This window comes from Carassius carassius, chromosome 18 (assembly GCF_963082965.1).
Source record: "Carassius carassius chromosome 18, fCarCar2.1, whole genome shotgun sequence".
Taxonomy (NCBI): domain Eukaryota; kingdom Metazoa; phylum Chordata; class Actinopteri; order Cypriniformes; family Cyprinidae; genus Carassius; species Carassius carassius.
In genome coordinates, this window is record NC_081772.1 from 6,052,538 (window position 1) to 6,076,273 (window position 23,736).

General features: G+C 38.3%; 1 protein-coding gene across 1 annotated transcript in view; it reads right to left on the minus strand.

Annotated features, from left to right (window-relative positions):
• LOC132092206 (mannosyl-oligosaccharide 1,2-alpha-mannosidase IA-like) overlaps positions 1-23,736 on the minus strand; it is a 114,154-nt gene that overhangs the window by 67,322 nt on the left and 23,096 nt on the right. The window contains exon 2 of the mRNA XM_059498353.1: positions 14,244-14,340. Coding sequence (XP_059354336.1) covers positions 14,244-14,340 — 97 coding nt within the window. The remainder of the gene's footprint in view (positions 1-14,243; positions 14,341-23,736) is intronic.

The window sequence follows — 23,736 nt, forward strand, 5'->3', positions numbered from 1 at the left end:
ATCTCGTGCTGGAGCTCATCTCAGCAAGGCCTGTATAACAGATGGCTGCTCATTTGGGATCTGAAAGAAAGCCATTACCACGAGTGCACCTCCTGGAAGCGGTATTATCGAAATGAAGGTTGACCTCCAGAGCTATTTGGCAGAGAATTGACATTGGCAACATCTGCAAGGTGGTACATTCCTGCATGTTTATTCTGGGCTGACAGATACTCGACTCAAAAAATACTCAAAAAACATTATCTGGCAGGAATTTATTTATTTATTTTTAGGAGAAATTACCTTTTGCCCCCATGGCGCATGTCTACACAATCAAACATGGGACACAAAGTAAAGTATAACATGCATACTTCTCGGTCAAACTTCAATTAGTATTTAAATAGATCTAATAATCATGCAGTCAAGCTAATACTGATCATTTAAGCAGTTTCAATTTACATTTGATTATTATTTTTTCTGAATGCTTACTTAAGTACTTAAAGGGATAGTCGACACAAAAATGACAATTCTTCTATATTACTTAATTTATTTTCTGTGAAACAAAAGGTATTTTGAATTCTATATTAAAATATTTTATTTGGGATGGGATGGTTCACTGAAAAAAATAATTGAACCGTTCGGTAATCCACACACGGTTCGGCACGCTGGGACCACAGTTCAACTTAAATCTTACTAAGCATCTGTAATATGGTTTGCTATAAATAACACTTAAAACAAACAGGGTTCAGCTAATACATGTTTCTGTTAATGGATGTGCATTCTGGCTTCCCAGACATTACAATAACAGCCTTGACAAACCATGTTTGCGAATGCCGTATGCTGGAAGAGCAGTCATTTATTCCGTCATCACATTGATATCTGTGTTTAAACTAAACTCATTTAAGCTTTGCCAGTTTAAACATTTAAGTGCCAAAGGATGCAAGCTCACGCGCGCAGTAAGACCATGTAATGCCGCAGAACATGCGCAAATATTAAGCTTTCTCTGAAGTATTGTGTTTAAAATGGACAAATCCACACAAAAATGTCAAAATGCCCATCTTGGTAAGTATCCTACAGCAGACATAGCCGGCTGAACGTAGGCCTACAGTTTCAGTACATTCCCTTAAAGTGACAGTCTTTATATTAATCGAACAGCAGCAACAACAACAAAAAATAAAAAAATTTGCACTGCTCTTGATTAAAAAGCTTTTGTAACTTAATAAATGCCAATAATTAGCAAATTCAACTCAGAGTGATTAATCATATAAATGAGTCATTTTAAAAAAAGAACCAGCAATTTGTTCATAAATCAGACATCACTGATTGTGCTGTTTATTTGTTTGTGCATGCAACCAATGAGAACTGCATAACAAAAAGTGGTGTCTGTTCCCTCTGCTACATTTTACAATGTCCTGTGGTTCTCAGCATATTTGATTCAGACTGCAAGCTCACAACGGAGCTTAAAAAATAAAAAATAAATAAATAAATAATAATAATACATAATTTTGCTGCAGGGTTGTAGATCCAGCAGCAGGGAACTGCCACTACTGAATACAAACAGTAAAACATTACCTCCTCTAGTCACACTGTTGTAATGAGGAAAATATATCAGTGAACCCCGAGGACTGACACAATCTCTAGTCAGAGCTTCTAAAGCAAAATACATGACTTCAGAAATAAGATTAGGCTGGTGATTACAGCTAAAACATGAAGACTCGTCTTGCTCAGCAAGAAGCTGTTTGTAAGCACATCTCCAAGCAGCAGGAACTCCTAAAGCCTGCTGTGACGCTGGACGACGGGCTTCACGCAACAAACAAAAATGCACATAAGCTAATGTCCATCAAAACCAGGCCATAGTTCTGCCCAAGTGGTTGTTGGAAAACTCCATCTGTAGGAATCCGTTGGCCTTATTCAAGGCTGAATGAACAAACACCAGTGCAACACAGCTGTGTGCTGAATCCTAAAAGCATCAAACCAGTTAGTACCAAAGATGCTCCAATTTGTGTTTGCCAGCCGGCAGCCAACTGGCAGAAGAAAAACACACACGCAAACACTGCGATCATTAACTTGAAATCCTCTTCAAACAGATGGGAGTTTCTTCAGCTACGAGAACTTTCATGTCTATGGGGTAGATTGTTATGAAAACTAACAGACTAACTTTTTTCTTGTTTTATGAAGGTCACATTAAAATATGAGACATTATAAGGGCAGGACTGAGTTCACTCGTATAAAAATTAATGGCAGAAATAGTCATTTGCAATATGGCAGCTGCAGTCCGGTCTTACATTTTTAGAAGAGCCAGCTGTCTTTTTTTATAGCACCAGTGTCTGTTTATTTACTTAAAAATTTATGTGCATAAACTGGCCAGCCTAAAAATACTGTATTTTTAGATTTTATATGACTGGAAAAGGATGCCTGAAGGAGTTACTGAGACTTAAAATGGTACTGAAACTTTTCTATGGATTAATTTATTTTCTTTATTAATTAAATTAATTAATTTATTTATTTTTATTAATTTTTTAGAATACATCTATATTTATACATACATTATAAATATATTTATATAATTTATAAGATTTACTACTGTGAAAATTAATCATATAAGTTTTCACAAATCACGACTACCACACAAAAATTTTGCTCTTCTGTGTTAAGTTTAGAAATTAAAAATCACCATTAATTTACCTTATTAAAAAGTTCTAAATTAAGGTTTAAAGCTTTAAAATGAACTTTATAAAATGTTAATTGTGTTATAAATTTATTAACAAAAATAAATAAATAAATACTGATTTCTCAATAACATATTTATAAATAATATTATAATGTTTTGCAACAAATCAAAAGCTTGTTTGACAAGAAATCTGAAGTTATGAAAAAGAATAATCAAGACGAAGTCCTGCTGCCAAACAAAGACTCATTTTAATTCAAATTTGGAGGATCTTTTAATGAAACAAAATCCCAGCATTTTATTCAGTTTCTGACCCCAAACACACAGCTAAGCATATGCCTTTTGTTGGGCCATTAATGAGAGTGTGGCTGTATACTGACAGAACATCATGGTTCAGCAGCCTCTGTGCTAAATGAGCACACAAGGGCTTAGAGCAAGACTGACGTTTTCTTCCTTTTTCCTACCACTTATTCTGCACCCTAAAATAAAAAGTTGGATGTGTTTTTATTTAATTGCACAGTTCATGGCAAGGACCATCTCACAATGGCTTCATCACTGTTGGGAAATGGTTATTTCCAAAATCACAATCAGACTGGTGGACATTGTGAAGAAAAATCCGAAAGGATGAGAGAAGGCCTTTTCCCTGTGTGTTCTATTAGAGGAAGTGGTCGTGAGTGACAAGCGCATACATTCGGGAACAACAGACAGTTCATACTGTACCGGAGCGGCTTCATTAGCGATGGCTTTGTCTCAGTCCATGCTGGTTTCTTACACACAGATCCAGTCTGGAGGATCTGCTCCTCTCTGTGCGGAGATGATTAGCACATGGAACAGAATGGCCAGTATTCAGTAGGACTGAATCAGAAAATGTGAAATATGAAGACAACGAAATCTATATTGAGGTCAACTTTTCAAATCTCTCGGAATACATTTCATAAGCAGTACTGGAATATGGAACACGGAGCTATGATTATGCTTGTACTCCGCATCGGAGTGCCACCAGTGCAGAGCTTGCTCAGGAATGGCAGCAGGCAGGTGTGAGCGCATCTTCATGCACAGTGAGGCGAAGACTTTTGGAAGATGGCCTGGTGTCAAGAAGGGCAGCAAAGAAGCCACTTCTCTCCAAAAAAAAAACATCAGGGACAGATTGATCTTCTGCAGAAAGTATAGTGAATGGACTGCTGAGGACTGGGGCAAAGTCATATTCTCCGATGAAGCCCCTTTCCGATTGTTAGGGGCATCTGGAAAAAGGCTTGTCCGGAGAAGAAAAGGTGAGCGCTACCATCAGTCCTGTGTAGGGCTGGGCGATATATCGAATATTAGCGATACTATCGGAATAATTTTGACGACGATGTACAATTTGAATATATCGGGAATATCGAATATTTCAAATTCAAGCATACTTTCCCAAAAGAACGCGCCGAATGTCCAAAAAAGGAACCTGTAACTGCTGACTGCTCTACGCCCCTCAACTACGAGAGCTGTAATGATAGCGGTTGCCAGATAACAAGAGTTTAAATCTCCCAATCAGAGCTCCACTGTTACAAGGATACATTTTCTTCCCGGTGTTTGCTTATTTTAAGCAATCTGGCAACCACGCGCACGTGCTCACTCCTCATTGCGGAAGAGCCGCCGATTATAATCTGAAAACACTAACAAGCTGGAATTGAGCGATCTAATGAAAGCGTCGTTCAGCCGGTCTGTGTTCTGTCGTGAGATCTCAACTGTATTTGCGTTTGTGATCGCAAAATAAATGCACTTACTCGACCGCTGATGTTTGAATAGAGAAACATAGGCTATGGCCATTTGGAATTACTATTGGGGAATTTAATAATAATAATAATAATAATAAATTTTATTTGTAAAGCACTTTACATTTGACACCAAATCTCAAAGTGCTACAGTAGAACATAATTAAAAACAATACAGTATTACAATAAAAACACAACATGTTAAAAGACGGGACTAAAAAACAAGCTTTAGCTGTTAAAATAAGCCTGTGTAAAAAGGTGGGTTTTTAGTCCTTTTTTGAATGTGTCCACTGTCTGCGGGGCCCTGAGGTGGTCTGGGAGGGCGTTCCACAGGCAGGGAGCAGCGACTTGAAAGGCCCTGTCGCCCATTTTTTTGAGCCGTGTCCTGGGCATGACCAAACGGTGCTGTTGGCCTGACCGGGTTCTGGTTGATGAATTTGGCGTGAGCAACTCAGTGAGGTAAGTGGGGGCCGCACCGTGCAGACAGTGATGGGTATGAAGGAGGACCTTATATTCTATGCGGGACTGAATGGGGAGCCAGTGCAGCGAACGAAGGATGGGGGTGATGTGCTCATGTTTTCGCACCCTCATCAGGACCCTGGCAGCGCTGTTCTGAACATACTGGAGCTTTTGAAGGCTCCTGCCAGGAATCCCAATGAGGAGTGCATTACAGTAGTCCAGCCTGGAGGAGACAAAAGCATGGACGAGCTTCTCTGCAGCAGAAATGGAGAGGGAGGGGCGCAGTTTGGAAATATTACGGAGGTGAAAGAATGCAGTTTTGCAGATGGAGGTGACATGACTGTCGAAGGAAAGGTGGGGGTCAAATTTTACCCCTAGGTTAGTAACAGAGGAAGAAAGGGGAGTGGTGTGTCCAAAGAGTGAAACAGTGGTGATTGGAGAGGAGCGGAGTTGATGAACAGTTCCAGTTTGAATGACCTCTGTTTTGGAGCCATTCAGCTGCAGGAAGTTTTGACTCATCCACGCCTCTATCTCCTCCAGGCAGGAGCTAAGGCGGGCAGTCGTGGTAGAGGGGGAGCTAGAGGGAGTGACTTGAAGGTAGAGTTGTGTGTCGTCAGCATAGCAATGGAAATTAACTCCATGCCTGCTGACGACACGACCCAAGGGGAGCATGTAAATGGTGAAGAGGGTTGGACCGAGTACGGAGCCCTGGGGGACCCCACAGGTGACAGTGTGGGGTCTGGATTTTACATCACCCAGAGCTACATACTCGGTTCTATCAGTGAGATAGGAGTGAAACCATTTCAGGGCAGTACCAGAAAGACCTGTGTAGTGCTGAAGTCGGTGCAGGAGAATGTGATGGTCTACAGTGTCAAACGCAGCAGAGAGGTCGAGAAAAATGAGGAGGGATGTGGAACCGGAATCAGAAGCCATCAGCAAATCGCTGGTGACTCTGATAAGAGCTGTTTCTGTGCTGTGGGAGGGACGAAAACCAGATTGAAATTTCTCATATAGCCTGTTGGATTTGAGATGATTATGGAGCTGGGTGGAAACAACTTTTTCCAGGAGTTTGGAGATGAATGGGAGATTAGAAATTGGTCTGTAATTCGACAGTGGTGTAGGGTCCATGGTGGGTTTTTTGAGGAGGGGTTTGATGAGAGCAGTTTTGAGGGAGGTGGGAACATAGCCTGTCTCTACGGACATGTTTATTATTTTGGTTATGAGGGAACTGATAGAGTTAGTGTGAGTTTTAAGCAGAGGAGATGGGATCAATTTCACTGATATGTTTACCAGTTTCCATAATATAGACAGAGAGAATGCAAAAGTCTTTGGTATTCATTTATATATATTTATATATAAGAAATAGCTATGTGCTTCAGCAACTAGCTCCCCATCTAAGAGGGTTTTTAGTGTCAGTAAGAACATAGTTTCATGCCACAGAGCTTCTCTTAAAACCACAGACAGTTGACAGACTTGTGTTCTTAGCTTAAAAACTTGTTAAAAAATTAAAATAAAATACTTATCCCAGTTGCATAGTTTAAATTGTGAATTGCATGCACTAAAAAGTTGACAGAATGCACTTTCTGTAACTGTTACTTAATTTGCACTGCTTCAGTTACATATAGGCCTACATGTATTCATTAATAAAAAGCAGTAAGTGATCTCTTGGTCTAGATTTTTTAACTGCTTAAATTAGCTTAAATTAATTATTTTTTTTTATGGGCAAAAGAAAATCATGTTTTATTTTTTATTATTTAAATGCAAACATATCGAGATATATATCGAATATCGTAAAAAATTTGACAATATCGAGATATCATTTTTTTTTGTATATCGCCCAGCCCTAGTCCTGTGTCATGCCAACAGTAAAGCATCCTGACACCATTCATGTGTGGGGTTGCTTCTCATCCAAGGGAGTGGGCTCACTCACAATTCTGCCCAAAAACACAGCCATGAATAAAGAATGGTACCAAAACACCCTCCAACAGCAACTTCTTCCAACAATCCAACAACAGTTTGGTGAAGAACAATGCATTTTCCAGCACGATGGAGCACCGTGCCTTAAGGCAAAAGTGATAACTAAGTGGCTCGGGGACCAGAATGTTGAAATTTTGGGTCCATGGCCTGGAAACTTAGCAGCAAACTTTTTGAAAACTAATATTTATGTAATTCTCAAAACTTTTGGCCACGACTGTAGACATACATTAAATGTAATAAAGGAGTAATGGAATATAATTACAGTATTTTTGTGATTAAGCTATGGCATTTGTCTACCGTATTTATATAAAATTATTTAGACTACTGTTTTTCATACAAATACCTAGAACCCATTTAGATTCATTTTTACCATGGTATTAAGGGTTTTAACTGTGGTTACCATGATCTAAATATATGCTACTATGGGAGACCAATGTTTAATTTAAATAAATGTAATTTCAATATAAAGTTGCTACCATTTTTACAGATGTTACGGTTTTTGATGATGAACAAATTTACATCTGTATCCTAACTCAAGCTACTGTCAAATGTGCATTTCTAAGAGACAAAAAGAAATTAATTTTTGTTTCTATTAATATATATATATATATTATATATATATATATTTTTTTTTTTTAAATGACTGGAAACGTGTAAATGATTAAAAGTGTCATGTTCTGACGATAAAGAAATAAAACCACAATTAATGGTTTGTTTTCTACAATTTTCACTTTGGAGCAAAAATCGGAATTTAAACTTTCAAAGAAATAAAGTTTTGAAATGTATCACGATATGAAAATTTTTATAAAATGTAATTTTTTTTTTTTGGCCATACTGCCCAGCCCTAGTTCAGCCAGTCAAATTGGAGGATAACTGTTGCATTAGGTTACACAGTGGAATTTTTCATCTGTAGCATTGATTTATTCTACTTATTTTTTATTTGGATTTATTTTACAGATACTCTAAATCAAATGTGAAATATATTGCTTTGAAGGTACACATTTTTGTTATTTCAGTTCTTGTTTTCTCTGGGAATGGAACCCATGACCTCGGCGTTGCTAGCACCATGATCAAATTATAAAATGATAAACATCCGTTCTCTTTTACCGCATTCTCATTGCTTCTATCCTAGGTAATGTAGATTTAATGGCCTTAAACAAGCCCAGAGTGTGTGAAATATTCAAACTCACACTAATCCACAGATTCTGAGGCCTTAATGATTTTTCACGGTTGGTTAAATGCAATTCGTCAGGAATTTGCCATATACTGCACAAGAATTAATGCACTTAATGCAAGTGAGGTTAAATGATAAGGGGAAAGATCTTTGCACACTTTGTGTGTGTGTGCATGACACACAACATGTGACACAGAAGCAGGCATAATGTCTTGACTAAGCACTTCCATATGGCATGACTGCAGCCTGATTTTTCTCTGCGAGCTAAAGTCCTGGGGGTTGTAAAGTGTCTGATTTTGTGACCGCGTCTTCCAGTAAAGGCTTTGCCCTACGTATCAAAGTGTGTGATCCATCCGGCTGGTCTCAGCAGCTCACATCTCACTGAGGAACAAGATCTGAAGCAGCACAAAACAGTCGATTCCAGCTGCCTGGTCATGTCAGGTATAGAAACCCTGACCAGCGTATTCCAGATCATCTTTTATTCACATCCAACGTACCATTAACCCAACCTCTAAATTAATAATGGCAAAACCTGCTAGACAAAATGTGTGTTCAGTGGTCTCTGATGTGGCCGTACGCCCCATGGGGCCAACCTTACTATTTGAGAAATTTACGAGCACTCAAATGTGCCTGGAAATACACATGCACATCTGAGTGCATAAGAAAGAGTGTAATTTAATTCTTGCAATATTGTTATTCTGATAGTGTGTGAACCAAATAAATTAAGACTGTATATTCTACCGGCACGTCCAAAGCAAAATTATGGAGGTTAATCAAATGTGCGCTGTAAATCCCCGGCCTGCCCTCCAGCTGAGTACCAAATGACTATGTGGAGTTTACAAAACAACAGCAGCACGTCTGATGAATTTTTCATAACACGATCTCGACTCAGAAGAACAGCAAGATGTGTGACTAACAAGATTCAGAGAGCTCAATTAATTAAGAGGATATAGGGTTGGAAATGATCAGTATGATCAAAAAAAGTTTTCAGTCAAAGTCAATCCCTCATTTGATCGGATTCAATTTTTTATTTGTTTATAGCGATGAACCAAAATTCGGTCTGTAACTGAAAATTATCACTTCAAAATCAGTTTGAAATAAAATAAAAACAATTCTAAATGACTAATGACTAAACTGTAAATGTTTATATTCCGATGTTGTATGTAAAACAGTAGAACTTCATAATTGCTTACTACTGTATTTTACATTTACATTACATTACATTTATTCATTTAGCTGACGCTTTTATCCAAAGCGACTTACAATTGCTATATATGTCAGAGGTCGCACGCCTCTGGAGCAACTAGGGGTTAAGTGTCTTGCTCAGGGACACATTGGTCTCTCACACAAAAGGCATGTGTCTTATCCACTGCGCCAACACCACCCCATTTTCCGGACTATGAGTTGCACTTTTTTTTCATAGTTTGGCTGGTCCTGCGACTTATAGTCAGGTGCGATTTATTTATCAAAATTAATTTGACATGAACCGAGAGAAATTAACCAAGAGAAAGCATTACCGTCTTCAGCTGCGAGAGGGCGCTTGGTAATGTTTTCTCTTGGTACTAAATAAATGCAACTTATAGTCCAGTGCGACTTTTAATTTGTTTGTTTTTTTCCTCTTCATGACGTATTTTTGGACTGATGCGACTTATACTCAGGTGTGACTTATAGTCCGAAAAATACAGTAAGTGAAATTGTTTCTGTATTCGTTTTTTTTTTTTTTTTCTTTTTTTTACATAAACATAAAAAATAAATTAAAAAATCATGAATTTCCAATTGTGTTTAAACGAACTGGAAGTGCCAATGTTTTTGGCTGAATCAATGCAATCAATCATTTTTTTAAGTAATGAAAAAATTTTAAGTCTCCGCTCTCTACCCAACAAAACGGACGAACTGCTTCTGCTCTCTCGGACAAATAAAGATTTCTCCCACTCTGCTGCTCTGTGTTTCACGGAAACTTGGCTGAATGACACCATACCGGACAGCGCGCTCCATCTGCCGGACTTTCAGCTGTTTAGAGCGGATCGCGACGCAGAATCAACGGGGAAATCGCGCGGCGGCGGGACATGCTTTTACATCAATGAACGGTGGTGTACAGATGTAACTGTGTTAAAGAAGACGTGCTGCTCAAATCTCGAAACGCTCTTCATTAACTGCAAGCCGTTCTATTCGCCGCGGGAGTTTCATTCGTTCATTCTGGTTAGTGTTTACATCCCTCCTCAAGCGCACGTGAGCTCAGCTTTACAGAAACTCGCTGAGCAGATCACAGAGACAGAACAACAACACCCAGACTCTGTTTTAATCATTCTTGGGGACTTTAATAAAGCCAATCTCTCCCGTGAACTGCCAAAATACAGACAGCATGTTACTTGTCCCACAAGAGACAGTAATATATTGGATCACTGTTACACAACAATAAAGGATGCATTTCACTCTGTTCCACGAGCAGCTTTGGGACGTTCTGATCACCTTCTGGTTCATCTTATACCGACCTACAGGCAGAAACTAAAATCAGATAAACCTGTATTAAGGACTGTAAAAAGATGGACTAATGAAGCAGAGCAGGATTTACAATCTTGTTTTGACCTCACTGATTGGAGTGTTTTTGAAGCTGCTGCCACCGATCTGGACGAACTCACAGAGACCGTAACATCATATATCAGTTTCTGTGAGGATATGTGTATTCCTACCAAGACTCAACTAAATTACAACAATGACAAACCGTGGTTCACTGCAAAACTCAGACAGCTCCGTCAGGCCAAAGAAGATGCTTACGTGAAGGGGGACAATGTCTTGTATAAACAGGCTAAATACACACTGGAAAAGGAGATCAAAGTGGCAAAGAGGAATTATTCTGAAAAAATAAGGACTCAGTTCACTTCGAACGACTCCGCATCAGTGTGGAAAAGCCTAAAGAAGATCACCAATTACAAGACACCACCCCCCAGCACTGTGGAAAATCAACGACTGGCAGACGATCTGAACGAGTTTTACTGCAGGTTTGAAAGAACACCCATCACCTGCCCTGAACACCTCTCCACACAACCGTTCACACCAATAACAACTCCTGCAACCAACCCTGAATGCCTCTCCAAACAAACGTTCACACCATTCACAGCTCCTGCAACCAACCCTGAATGCCTCTCCACACAACCATTCACACCATTAACAGCTCCTGCAACCCATCCTGATCCCCTCTCCAATCAACCGCTCTCACCATTCACAACTCCTGCAACCAACCCTGAATGCCTCTCCAAACAACTGTTCACACCACTCACAACTCCTGCAACCCACCCTGAACACCTCTCCAATCAAGCGCTCTCACCATTCACACCTCCTGCATCCCCCCTCTCCCCCACACCTGCAATACAGATCAGCGAGGATGCGGTGCGCCAGGTCTTCAGGAAGCAGAAAAGGAAAAAAGCACCAGGCCCAGATTGTGTTACACCAGCCTGTCTGAAATCCTGTGCTGACCAGCTGGCCCCCATCTTCACAAAGATCTTCAACAGATCGCTGGAGCTGTGCGAAGTCCCTTCATGCTTCAAACGCTCCACCATCATCCCCATCCCAAAGAAATCCAAAATTACAGGACTAAATGACTACAGGCCTGTGGCTCTAACGTCTGTAGTCATGAAGTCATTTGAAAAACTGGTGCTGGCCCACCTGAAGGACATCACTGGACCCTTGCTGGATCCTCTTCAGTTTGCCTACAGAGCAAACAGGTCTGTGGACGATGCAGTAAACATCGGACTGCATTATGTTCTGCAACACCTAGACAGACCGGGGACCTATGTGAGGATCCTGTTTGTGGACTTCAGCTCTGCCTTCAACACGATCATCCCAAACCTCCTCCTGCCCAAACTAACTCAGCTCTCCGTGCCCACCTCCGTCTGTCAGTGGATCAACAGCTTCCTGACAGACAGGCAGCAGCTAGTGAGGCTGGGAAAATACACATCCAGCACCCGTACAATCAGCACCGGAGCTCCCCAGGGCTGTGTTCTCTCCCCACTGCTCTTCTCCCTGTACACTAATGACTGCACATCTAAGGACCCCTCTGTCAAGCTCCTGAAGTTTGCAGATGACACCACACTCATCGGCCTCATTCAGGACGGTGACGAGTCTGCTTACAGACAGGAGGTTAAAGAGCTGGCTGTCTGGTGCAGTCTCAACAACCTGGAGCTTAACACGCTCAAAACAGTGGAGATGATCGTGGACTTCAGGAGAAACCCCCCTGCACTCCCCCCACTCACCATCATGAACAGCACTGTGACTGCAGTGGAGTCATTCAGGTTCCTGGGCACCACTATCTCTCAGGACCTGAAGTGGGACATTCACATTGACTCCATTGTGAAAAAGGCCCAGCAGAGGTTGTACTTCCTTCGCCAGCTGAGGAAGTTTAACCTGCCACAGGATCTGCTGAAACAGTTCTATTCCACCATCATCGAATCCATCCTCTGCACTTCAGTAACTGTCTGGTTCAGCTCAGCTTCTAAATCGGACCTCAGAAGACTACAGAGGGTAGTCCGGACTGCTGAGCGAATTATCGGTACAACCCTCCCATCTATTCAAGAACTGTACTTATCCAGAGTGAGCAAAAGGGCTGTTAAAATCACTCTGGACCCCTCACATCCAGCACACTCCCTCTTTGAACTGTTGCCATCTGGTCGACGCTACAGAGCACTGAGCACCAGAACGACCAGACACAGGAACAGTTTCTTCCCTCAGGCAATCCATCTTATGAACAGCTGATAATAACTGTGGGACACACTACACTATTTATATTTATATACACTACACTTTTTATCCAACACACATACTTAGCGTACACGTAAATCTTTTGCACATAATATACATGTACATACATGGAACACACTATACTACTTATATTTATATTTATATACACATACACTTATTTATCCAAACACACATACTTAGCGTACAGTTACAATTTTTCCACATAATATACATGTACATACATAAATGCTCTTTTTAATATACCTGCCATACATTGTCAATTTGTATATTGTCAATCCTTACCCACCTATTTGTATTTTTTTGTATTTTTTATTCCTTATTGTGTTTTTTGTTCTGTCGCTGTTATGTTGCACTGCGGAGCTCTGTCACGAAAACAAATTCCTCGTATGTGTGAACATACCTGGCAATAAAGCTCATTCTGATTCTGATTCTGATTCTGAAAAGAGTGCATCATTAATTTTCACCTGTAAAAAGATTTCACAAAAGTTTTTAAAAGTCTAAGTTTCAAAATAAGGTTTGGACCACATTTAAGCATTCATTTTTATAACTTGACAATAACTCTGCATTGACAAGAGACAACAAACACTATTAAAACATTTTTATAAAAAAAATAAAAAATAAAACACTAATGCTATCTGATAAATGATTTCTAAACTGTTTTAATTGGTCTGTTGTGCACTAAACTTAATTGTTAATCAATCAGTGAAGCTACAAATGTGTTCGGACACAAACTACTATAAAAAAAAAAATACATACATACATAAACCTGGGCCGAGTTTAATCCGTACGGGCATGTCTGACTGTGAAAAGTATATTGTGTAATTATATATATTATATTTGTAATCATCATTGTTGTTCTAGAATGATAACTAAGTGCAAATGCATGCTGATAGTTCCCAATTTTTTGGAAGGCACCGTGTCATTTCTGGGAGGAGCTAAGTCACGCATATTACAACATACAGATTGTGATAATGTGTTGCTGCTGCATCCTCTGAGATACTGATGCATATTACAAAGCTCAGAGGAATATGGATGGACATTCCTTCATGAATTATTCACAGACTGGTCTGCCCACTCACAACCTGCGCTTTTCAGCTTCAAAATAGAAACAGGTCACGAGGGTGATGGGCAAAAGCAGCAAAACAACATTTCTTTACAGACAAGGAAAACACATTAATGCGAAAGAGGCACCAAAGAGGATCAAGGTATCATGAAATATATTTGTGCAGTGTGACCATGCTATTCCTGCCTGATGAAGTCAGAAATGCTTTTGTTTGCCCTCTTGAAAGCAGAAATGGACCCAGACAGAGCTTGTGAAGTGAGAAAGAGCGGAGAGAAATCAAAAGCCTTTTTGATGGAGGTCACCTAACCACCTGTGCAGCACTGATTGACAGTTCTGACTGCTTAGCAATTTACTGTTGAGATGTCAACCTGTATGTGCATGAATCATAGTTTCATAGTCACACTCGAGACAGAGACTCACCAAACAAATTGCTGGAGTGGCCTTGTTTAGAGACGGGACGCAGTTCATTGGAGCCCCAGGCATAGCGCTTGTAATTATCCCAAGAAAACTGCATCATCTGAGGAGAGAGTGAAGGATGAAGGGGTTACCTTTGTGAATTTTGGTAGATTTCCTAAATGCAAAGGTAAAACATCACCGAAATTACAGAAAGTAATCACTTTTCAGGAAACTGCTTGGTTGCCCCTTGATGCTGACAAAGCAACTGGTTTTCATTTACTGATTGACTCCTTTGAAATGCTTGTGTACAAAAGCCATTTAAAATGGGAGTTTTTAATAATCATGGAAAAGTGGACTGGGACTCGTTTCCGACACAAAGGCTATATCAATCCTATGGAGTATACGGATCAATCCACTTCCACTAAATCAAAGTTGCATAACAGTAATTAAAAATGCAAAGCACATTTACACATTTTGTCAACGCAACATAAAAATGCAAACTGTTCCACATTTAACGGTGCATAAAATTACAGATATAAAATGACATACTTGTGCAATGTGTTTTAAGCTTACAAAATAATGTTTGAGCATTTTGTGAATTATAGTGAGCATTTGTAAGAACATCTGAAAGCATCTTTCCACACTTCATGTATATTTCTCAAAACAAGAGATTTTAAAAGAAAAGTGCAATGCAAAATTGTGTACATAACTTTTTCAGATAAACAAGTATGTTAACTTGGCATGTTTCTTAAATATATGCAAACATATTATGTTTTTTTTTATGCTTTAGTAGAGTCAAAAACTTACATACAGCACCTTTAAAACACTTAATTTATTAAGTAGAAGGGAAAAAGCAGCTGCATTATTTACTAATGATGTGTGGTGTGTAGAGGAAACAAAGATAAGCAGAAATGCTCAGAACTCATTTTTCACTGTGACAGGACAGTGCTGATGATCCCAGAGAAACAATGATTTGAGAATGATGAAATATCCTCAGTAATTTGTGTTAAGTAATCCACCTCCAGCTCATTCATTCTAAAACTCACAAGAAAGAGTTTTTAGACCACAGTTCTTGCTCTCCCCAGGGGTGTCAGTTAGCAGCTCAACAGAAACAGACCTTCTGTTCTCCCTGGAGAGCGTCAGACAGCATCAAAAAGAGAGAGAGAGAGAGAGAAAAAAATACCTCCTGACACACACACACACACACACACACACACACACACTCCTTGGACTTGGACTCAAGTCATTTACAGCCTCGGCACAGACTCCCAACACCAGCCAACTGGCTCCAGTCAAATTAGATCAGTTTATTGACTACTGGCCAACTTTAAGTGTGCCCTAATCATGTAACTCTCTTTGCTTTCAAAGACAGCCACTCAACACCAAACATACTGATTGAAAAAGAAAAGATAAAAGAAGTGAAAACAAATGTCTTAAGCTGAGGACTCCAGGCTGGAGATGAGCAGATAGACAGAGCTGCCCGCAGGCCTCCAACTGGTTGAGAAGACGACCACAAGCTGTATTTATTCTTACCAGTGTTTCCTGCACCGCTGAAGCTACAGCTCGAAAAGGTGAAAATAGATTTCGGTACTATAGGTATTATTATAACTGAACAGAGGGTAATTATTTTCTACCTAAAACTATTTAAAAAAAAAAAATTGTTAATTGAAAAAGCTGGAAGAAGTAAAAAAATAAAGTAAGAAAGTAATATAATGATAAAAAAAAATAGAAATTGCTAACTGAAGGAATAAGTTTAAGTACTAAAATTACTAAAAGGAATATAAAAATTAAAACTGAACTAAAACTATAGTGACACTTTTTCAAAAGTTAAATAAACTAATAAAAATTAACAAAAGCATGTAACAAAACAACTTGCCTTTAAAATAAATTAATGAAGATACAGAAAAAGCATGACATGATTGTTTTTTTTTTTCTTTCTTGCAATCTGTATTTTAAAAAAAGCCATTCATGACCACATACTGTATGCATTTGAAACAAAATGGATAATAAACAAAAAAAATAATTTAATGACCCAAATAAAGTAATAATAATAATAATAATAATAATAATGATAATTCCAAAACAAAATGAGCAATAGATATAACAAATAATAACTTTTTTTATTCACTAGATAAAGACTGCTAAACACCATGAATCATGGTCATACTTAAAATAATCTGTAAACTGTTATAGTGTTTATTTTGTGAAAGACTCACACAGTCTAACATGTGTACAACACACATCAGTTTGAATCCAAACACAGATTCTGCTTTATTGAAATTGCTTTTTCAAGAGGATTTTAATACCTGCAAATTCTAATATGTCCGGTGTAATCCTATCATTTGTGGATGTGCCTGCCATCTGTCTGCAGCGCTCCTGCTGAGTGATTTCCGTCTTTCAGACGACAGCGGGCGCCAGTGACGTCAACAAGCAACAAGGTTATGGCCCACATGTAATTACTGCGGTGACGCCACCCAAAGGGTCGGGTCAGAACACAGTGCAAACAGTACACAGAACCTCAGACAACCTTCAGTGGCTGAAACACAAGCATGAGGTCTGGTTGACAGGGGACCGACAATGAGTGGCTTATGTCAGACGAGCGGAGAGGACAGGTGCACACGAACATGGTGAGGATGCTTGAAATTTGATTTTTAGACTAGCTTTTGCCTTATTTCTTTTATACATTCCTGAGAGGCATCCACCCCACGGCCTGCCAAACAGATCAAACAGCTGCCACAAGGTTGAGGTGCTCTGAAGCACATGCCCATTCCTAGAGTTCCATCTCTTTCTGGGAATATGTTCAAAATAAGCTGGTGCAGTGTGACCATACGAAGCAGTTTAAATAAATAAGAAAAAAATAATATAAAATTCTATAACAATGTTAAAAATATACAGTTTCTTCTAGTATTAAAATGTATTGAAAAAAAAAAAACCTTCAGTATAACAGCAGACCAACTGTTTATCATTGATAAGAAATGTTTCTCTAACACCAATTATTGAAGGATCATATATATATTTTTTTTGTTTGTTCAAATTGTGTAATGGTTGCACAATAGCTTACATAGTACAAGCCTGTTTTTGTGAGGTTCACACATGCTCTGTTTGCAGTGTGTATGTAGTCCATGTGTGGTACTGAAGCAGCACAGACAGGAGTCTGCTCCTGATCCGTGGCTGTTTACCACAAACACAACATTTATCCATTATTTTGATTTTAAATCCAAACATTGTTACTTAAAATACTTTTTCAACATTGTGATTTTTTTTATTTATTTTTATTTATTTTTTTTACACCGTACAGTAATACAATCTTTCATCAATTATTCAATGCTTTTACTTTTAGATTTATATATTAAGTTGCTAAAGCAAAACATTTTTAATACTTTACGTTAACACAAACATTCTAAATTAAAACTTAGCTCTGCAGCCTTTCTTTTGCATTTAAATCTTTATTACAAGCAATCCTGCGGTTCATAAAGAACTTTAATTAAAAACTTAAAAATCATTACCTTGTTTATCTAAAAGTGTTGGCTGTGAAACACAGTAGACTTTAATTATATGCATTCATGGTGTAATTACTACATTTGTGTCAATGCATGTTCATATTTACCGCAAACAATGCGCTGTTATTTTAATTCAGCACATACTGTGCAGCAAAAATAGACTGTGTGGAAATAATCTCTAAACAGCTGCAGATGGACCGTTCCTAAACACACTGCCAGACCGCAACCGTGTGTGCAGTGTGAACACTTTAAACCATTAACATGAGCGCAGAAAAAATATATGCACCACATACGCACTGCAAACGGAGTAATTATTATGTGTGTGCGCTGCAAGTGTGCATGAGCGCACGGTCTTCAGGAAAGCGAGCAAGCGTTGAATGGTTTAAACACTGGCAAGAATAAAAAATAAATAAAAAATGCAATTTCTAAACTTTAGTGATGATGTGACACTGCCTCGATAGTGACAATTCCTGTGTCAACTGTGCCATTTGCATTTTTAGAGAGAAAGAGAGTGTGCTGTGATTCATTTACACTGTTTGTGGAAATTATGGCTCACAAACTTTTTCAAACTACTTTCAGTTATTTAATTAAGAAATATGAATTGTATCTCACCTAACACATTATAATTATTTCACCCACGCCGGACAGAGACTGAGACGGTGCCGCTGCATGTCATGCCAAACCTCTCACGACAGGCACATCATCAGCTTGAGATGGGTTTTATGAGATCGGCCTTTTTAGAGACCGCTGATAAATCATCCCAAGGCAATTATCGTCTGATTGTGATCGGTAGCCGATCAATCGGATCACCCCTAAAATATATATATACAGTATCTCTATTCTATACTCTATTCTATACTATACTCTATTCGTGGCAACACTAAAAAAACTTCACTAAACAAAGAAAAATATATTAGAGATTATCTAGTTATAGATTGAACTAACAAATCATATACTAACTTGGTTGTTTTGATGTTTTCAATTTTGTACACTGAACACAGTGCTCCATTTGCAATGTGGAAATGACTCGTGCTTCCTGTCTTCAGGGAAATGGAGAGGAAATGGGGTTGGCATAGCGGGCTAAAGGGGGGTAAATGGGATCCAAGAAGGGATCAGAAAAAGAAAGGTTTTAGGTCAAACAGAAAGCGAGGGGAAAAAAAGGAAATGGACTGTGTGATTCTGGCAGAATGAAATGGCAGAAAAAAAAGTGCTTTTGTATTTTGGACTTTGTAAAGGGTGAGAGAAAGAGAGAACCCTACAATCTGCATGCTAGCAGAAGCACTAAAATCGGACACAATCTCAGTGCTGGGTAAAATTCATCGCCCACTCTCCATATACTTCATGCCTTTTATCTTCTGCATGTTCGTTTTAAGTTCTCTCAGTAAGACTACTTTCTATTTCTACACCAACAACTGCCCTCAAACACTGCAAATTCAACCCCTCCTACTGTACCCGCCTGCCCGTTCCCAAACCCTCCATCTCTCATCATAACAGCCCTTAATATGCCTCTTTTTACCACCACCAGGGACAATGCGTGCTGACAGTGCTTCTTTTTCTGCTCCAGAACAGTAGTGCAAGTCGTTTCTTCAAACAACAAGTTGAGTCATGGATTGGTGTTTGACAGCCTCGTTGTTTCTCTGGAACTGTGCACTGCTTTGCATAGTCGCACAGTGCATGTGTGTAAAAGCATCCAGTCGGATCAATGTCGGGTATTGAACCTGGTTAAGGTTCATTGACATCAGACTAAAGGCAGAGAGATTAAAATATTATACACATGCACACACACACACACACACACACACACACACACATATATATATTATTAATAATAATAAAAAGATCATAGTTTTTGCAGAAAAATTAAAAACATACAAAAGAACAATATAAAAAAGAAAATAGAAAATACATAAAAATATAAAGTTGTATATTTAAAAATGTTTTTAATTAAAATATAAAATAAATTCTAAAAATATATAATTAATATTTATATATATTAAAATATATGTGTGTGTGTTTTAAAATAAAATAAAAAATAAAATATAAATATAAAATACACACCCACACAAACATTCAATCAATATTAAATTAATTAAATATATTTTATATTATAGTTTACTGTATATAATATAATATATAACATACAGCAGAGGGCTGCACGGGTCCGATTTTGTAAATCCGCACCCGCCCGTACCCGCAGCACTTAAAACCGCATCCGACCCATTTTCCGACAGCAGCACTAATTAAAATCCGCACCCGACCAATCAGTTAAGCCAATCACATTAGACACACTTTTTTCGAAATTTATTGCCAGGTCATTCAGAAGTTATTTATGGAAAACTCTTTTTAAAAGATATTAGTTTTTTATACATTTTATCTTAAGCAAATATATAGCAGACAATGTAATAACCTTAATTGACAGAATTACTAAAAAATATTTTGCTACCTAAAAGTTAAATATTTTTTGTGTCACGCATGCATGCATGCATGTCTATTTCCCTCATATTAAATATAAAACGCATGTGGACTGATATTTTTCCAATGTCATGACTAGGGCTGTAGCTATCAAATATTTTAGTAATCGAGTATTCTACCAAAAATTCCATCGATTAATCGAGTAATCGGATAAAATGTGTTTTTGCTTAATTAAAGTTCAATATTAATTATGCAAGAGAAAATAAGACTCCTGGGTCTCTTAAAATGAACAACTAAGTTCCCTTTTTTTTTTTTTTAATGCATAGAATGCAATGCATACATCAAAAATAAACATTTAATTAGTACCCATTGTTTCTCTGTCTGTACTTGTATTGTGAACAATGACAATAAAGTTGACAGATGAATTAAGTGCATTTAAGTGCCATTCAGTTGGGGTTTTAAATAAAGCATTTTCTGAGATGCACATTAAACACATAAAACATTAATTTAATTTATCTTTTAATTATTGAAAATTGTGCAAACTTAACTTTTTGGTACTAACCCGCTATAACTAAACTAAACCGGACTTTTATTTTGACGGGTTGACGTACCTTTACAGTTCTGTATATGTGATGTGACGCTAGTTTTACTCAAATCAAACGGTCAAATGCTCATGAAGTGACTGTCAGTGCAGTTCTGGAGATGTTGTTCACGTGTTCATGTCTTAATGTAGTGAGACAGCAGAAGCTGAAATCACCGGAGCGTCACGCACGCTTCAGTGTGTGTGATAAAGGAACTCGCGCTTCTGCTCCATTCATTAACAGAGACACGCAGAACATGCAGGATTCATATTTAAATAGACTGTTCCGGCTTAATATTTACAGATATTAGTCCATATCGTGATTTGATGTAAGTGCGATGACCTATTTTTGATTAATTCATTCAAAATTTGGCAAATTCCGTGCCATTCCACATTAAACTGTAAATTCCGTTTTTATGACTGGATTTCGCGATTCCCTCCGCGTTTTCTGCATCGCGGAAATCATAGGGCCCTAATTGTGGTATGCCAGCTCTATCTTGCAATGGACACACACCACGACGTTCTATTTACGTTTGCCCGCGCCCTCAACTCAAAACACTGCTGACTCCTTGTGTCCCCATCCGCTTTGTGTTTAAAAAAATCATTGCGCAAGAACCTGGCGTCAGATTTAAAATAAATTAAAAGAGGCTTCGAGGCAGAGGATTTTGCCTCGATAATTTTTTGTAATCGAGTTACTCGAGGAATCGTTTCAGCCCTAGTCAGGACTCCTTTATTAATGGAGTATATAAACAGACGTTTCAATATATTGGTATTAAATGCATTTTCTGAGAATTTATATTTCACGTTTTTACTGCAAATGTCGAAATACGTGCTCTTTGGTCCATCAGTGCTTGAGTCACTGATCACAGTAGAATAAAATATCTCAATAAAATACAAAATTGACTGATTTATGAATGTATATGCATAGTTCTCATCAGTCGGAAATACAGATAAAGGCTTTCATTTGTTGTATTTTTGATCCTGAAAGAAAACAGAACAACAAAAGAGCGAATCATACCACCCTCTGAGGTTGTGCTTCAAGTCGAATGCACCAATTTTAAATCGTTCACAGCTGAGCATCGCGAGAGGCGGATCTGCGCCAGAGCGCACATGTGAATGAGCTGCACAAAGTCATTTTCAGATGCAATTAAAAAAAACAACAACAACAACCCTGGATAGCATAGATTAGGCCCATATTCACAAATGTGTTAGCTATGGAATGAAATATCTGATATTCCGATACATGCAAGTATATGTTCCGATACAACATGTCAAATACATGCAAGTGGAAGTGTATTATTGTTTAAACACCTTTATAACGATCGCGTTAGTTGAGCTGTATGCGGAGATATAATTTTATGACAAATTTTGAAATAGGCTTAAATCATACATTTTAATTCAGATTCTGTATATATATATATATATGACTCCTGCAGCAGTTCGCGCGGTTGTGATTTTTTTTTTTTTTTAGAGTGGAACGTAGGCCTATTTTTACGTTTGCACGTGACTGTTTTGAACCCATGTTTGGACCCGTGTTTCCCCTGTGTCCGACCCGACCCGCACCCGTATCTGACACAGTTGAATATTTTTCACCCGTTTCACCCGCAGGTACCCGAACCAGTGCAGGACTCTAACATACAGTATATATACTGCATGTAATATAATACAATATAAATGTTTTCTAACTCCACAAGCTCATAGTTATAATTGATATAACAAATATATCAAGGAATCTGAAAAGCAAATCAAATTCAAAAATGACATTAAAAAAAAAACTTTTTTTGGAAATTTTTTGGAAACTAATTTTGGAAATTATATACATTAATATCCTCACGTGGGATTTTGTCTGATATATGATTAATTCAAATTAAAAATCTGTAAAAAAAAATTTAAATCTGTATTTACATGCAATTACATGTAATTATTTCAATTTAATTGAAAATCCTTCTAAAAAGCCAAAAAAAAAAAAGTGTTATGTGGTTGTCATTAAGATGGATGTCTTTTCATTACAGAATCTGACAAGGCATCGGTCTTCCTCAAGAGTCAGTACAATCAAAACCGCCGAGCACATTAGGTAAACCCGTTTAGCATAAAAATCTAATCAGATCCACCTGGGCTTCAAGCCTGTGCTTGAAAAATTGGTTAGAACAAAGCAGAAGACCATAAAATCATCAACTGGCTTTCGTCTTAACAAATGCATCCTTTTTCACCATCTACTTCAGTTGTAACATTTCACCTCAACTCAAGCAAAATAACCAGCCATATAAAATGCCTGAGCACATATCAATAGATTCATTCAAATCCGAGCCACAGATACAGGCTTTCGAACGCCGCTTTCAAACTCCTGAAAAGGTTCTGGTAACTTAATTACAACCACCACAGTCACAAGAGAGAGTATCAGAGGGATTGCGTGTCTGCTACTGAGAGAATTAGGATTATGAACTGGAGCCTGTCTCCTGCTCTAACCACTCGTACATTCTCACAGTCGCAAATTCTTCAGCAGCTTATAGCTGGTAAGATCTTCATCCCTTCTCTCAACACACGCAATCTGTTCCCAGCAGGCATGTGGCTTTACTCTCATTTACAACTTCTTGTTTACTGCCTTGGTGGTGCCGTGTTTGAAATCCATACGTGGCTGTGGCAGCTTGACCAAAGAAATCAATGAACAACGTGAAGCATCTCCATTCATCGTCTAGTGGAGCTTACCAAAAATGGCTTTGAATGTCTTCTTTATGCACTGTTTATGGGACAGGTATCGAGAGATGGGACACGGAGAGGCCGCATGGAATAGCCTAGTACCTCTATCCTTCAAACCAATGCATATTATTCATTTCTTAGTTGGTTCCACGTGTGCCCTTGGCAGCCGTTGCTGAGGAGGAAAGAACAATGGTGTTTTCCAAGAAAAACAGGACCTTGGTAAATAAGGGAAATGAAACATGATGCATGTTGAATGTTAACCACTTGCATTTCTATATAACTATAAACTATGATAAAAGTATATTGCGACAAAATCATGTGCTTGTGC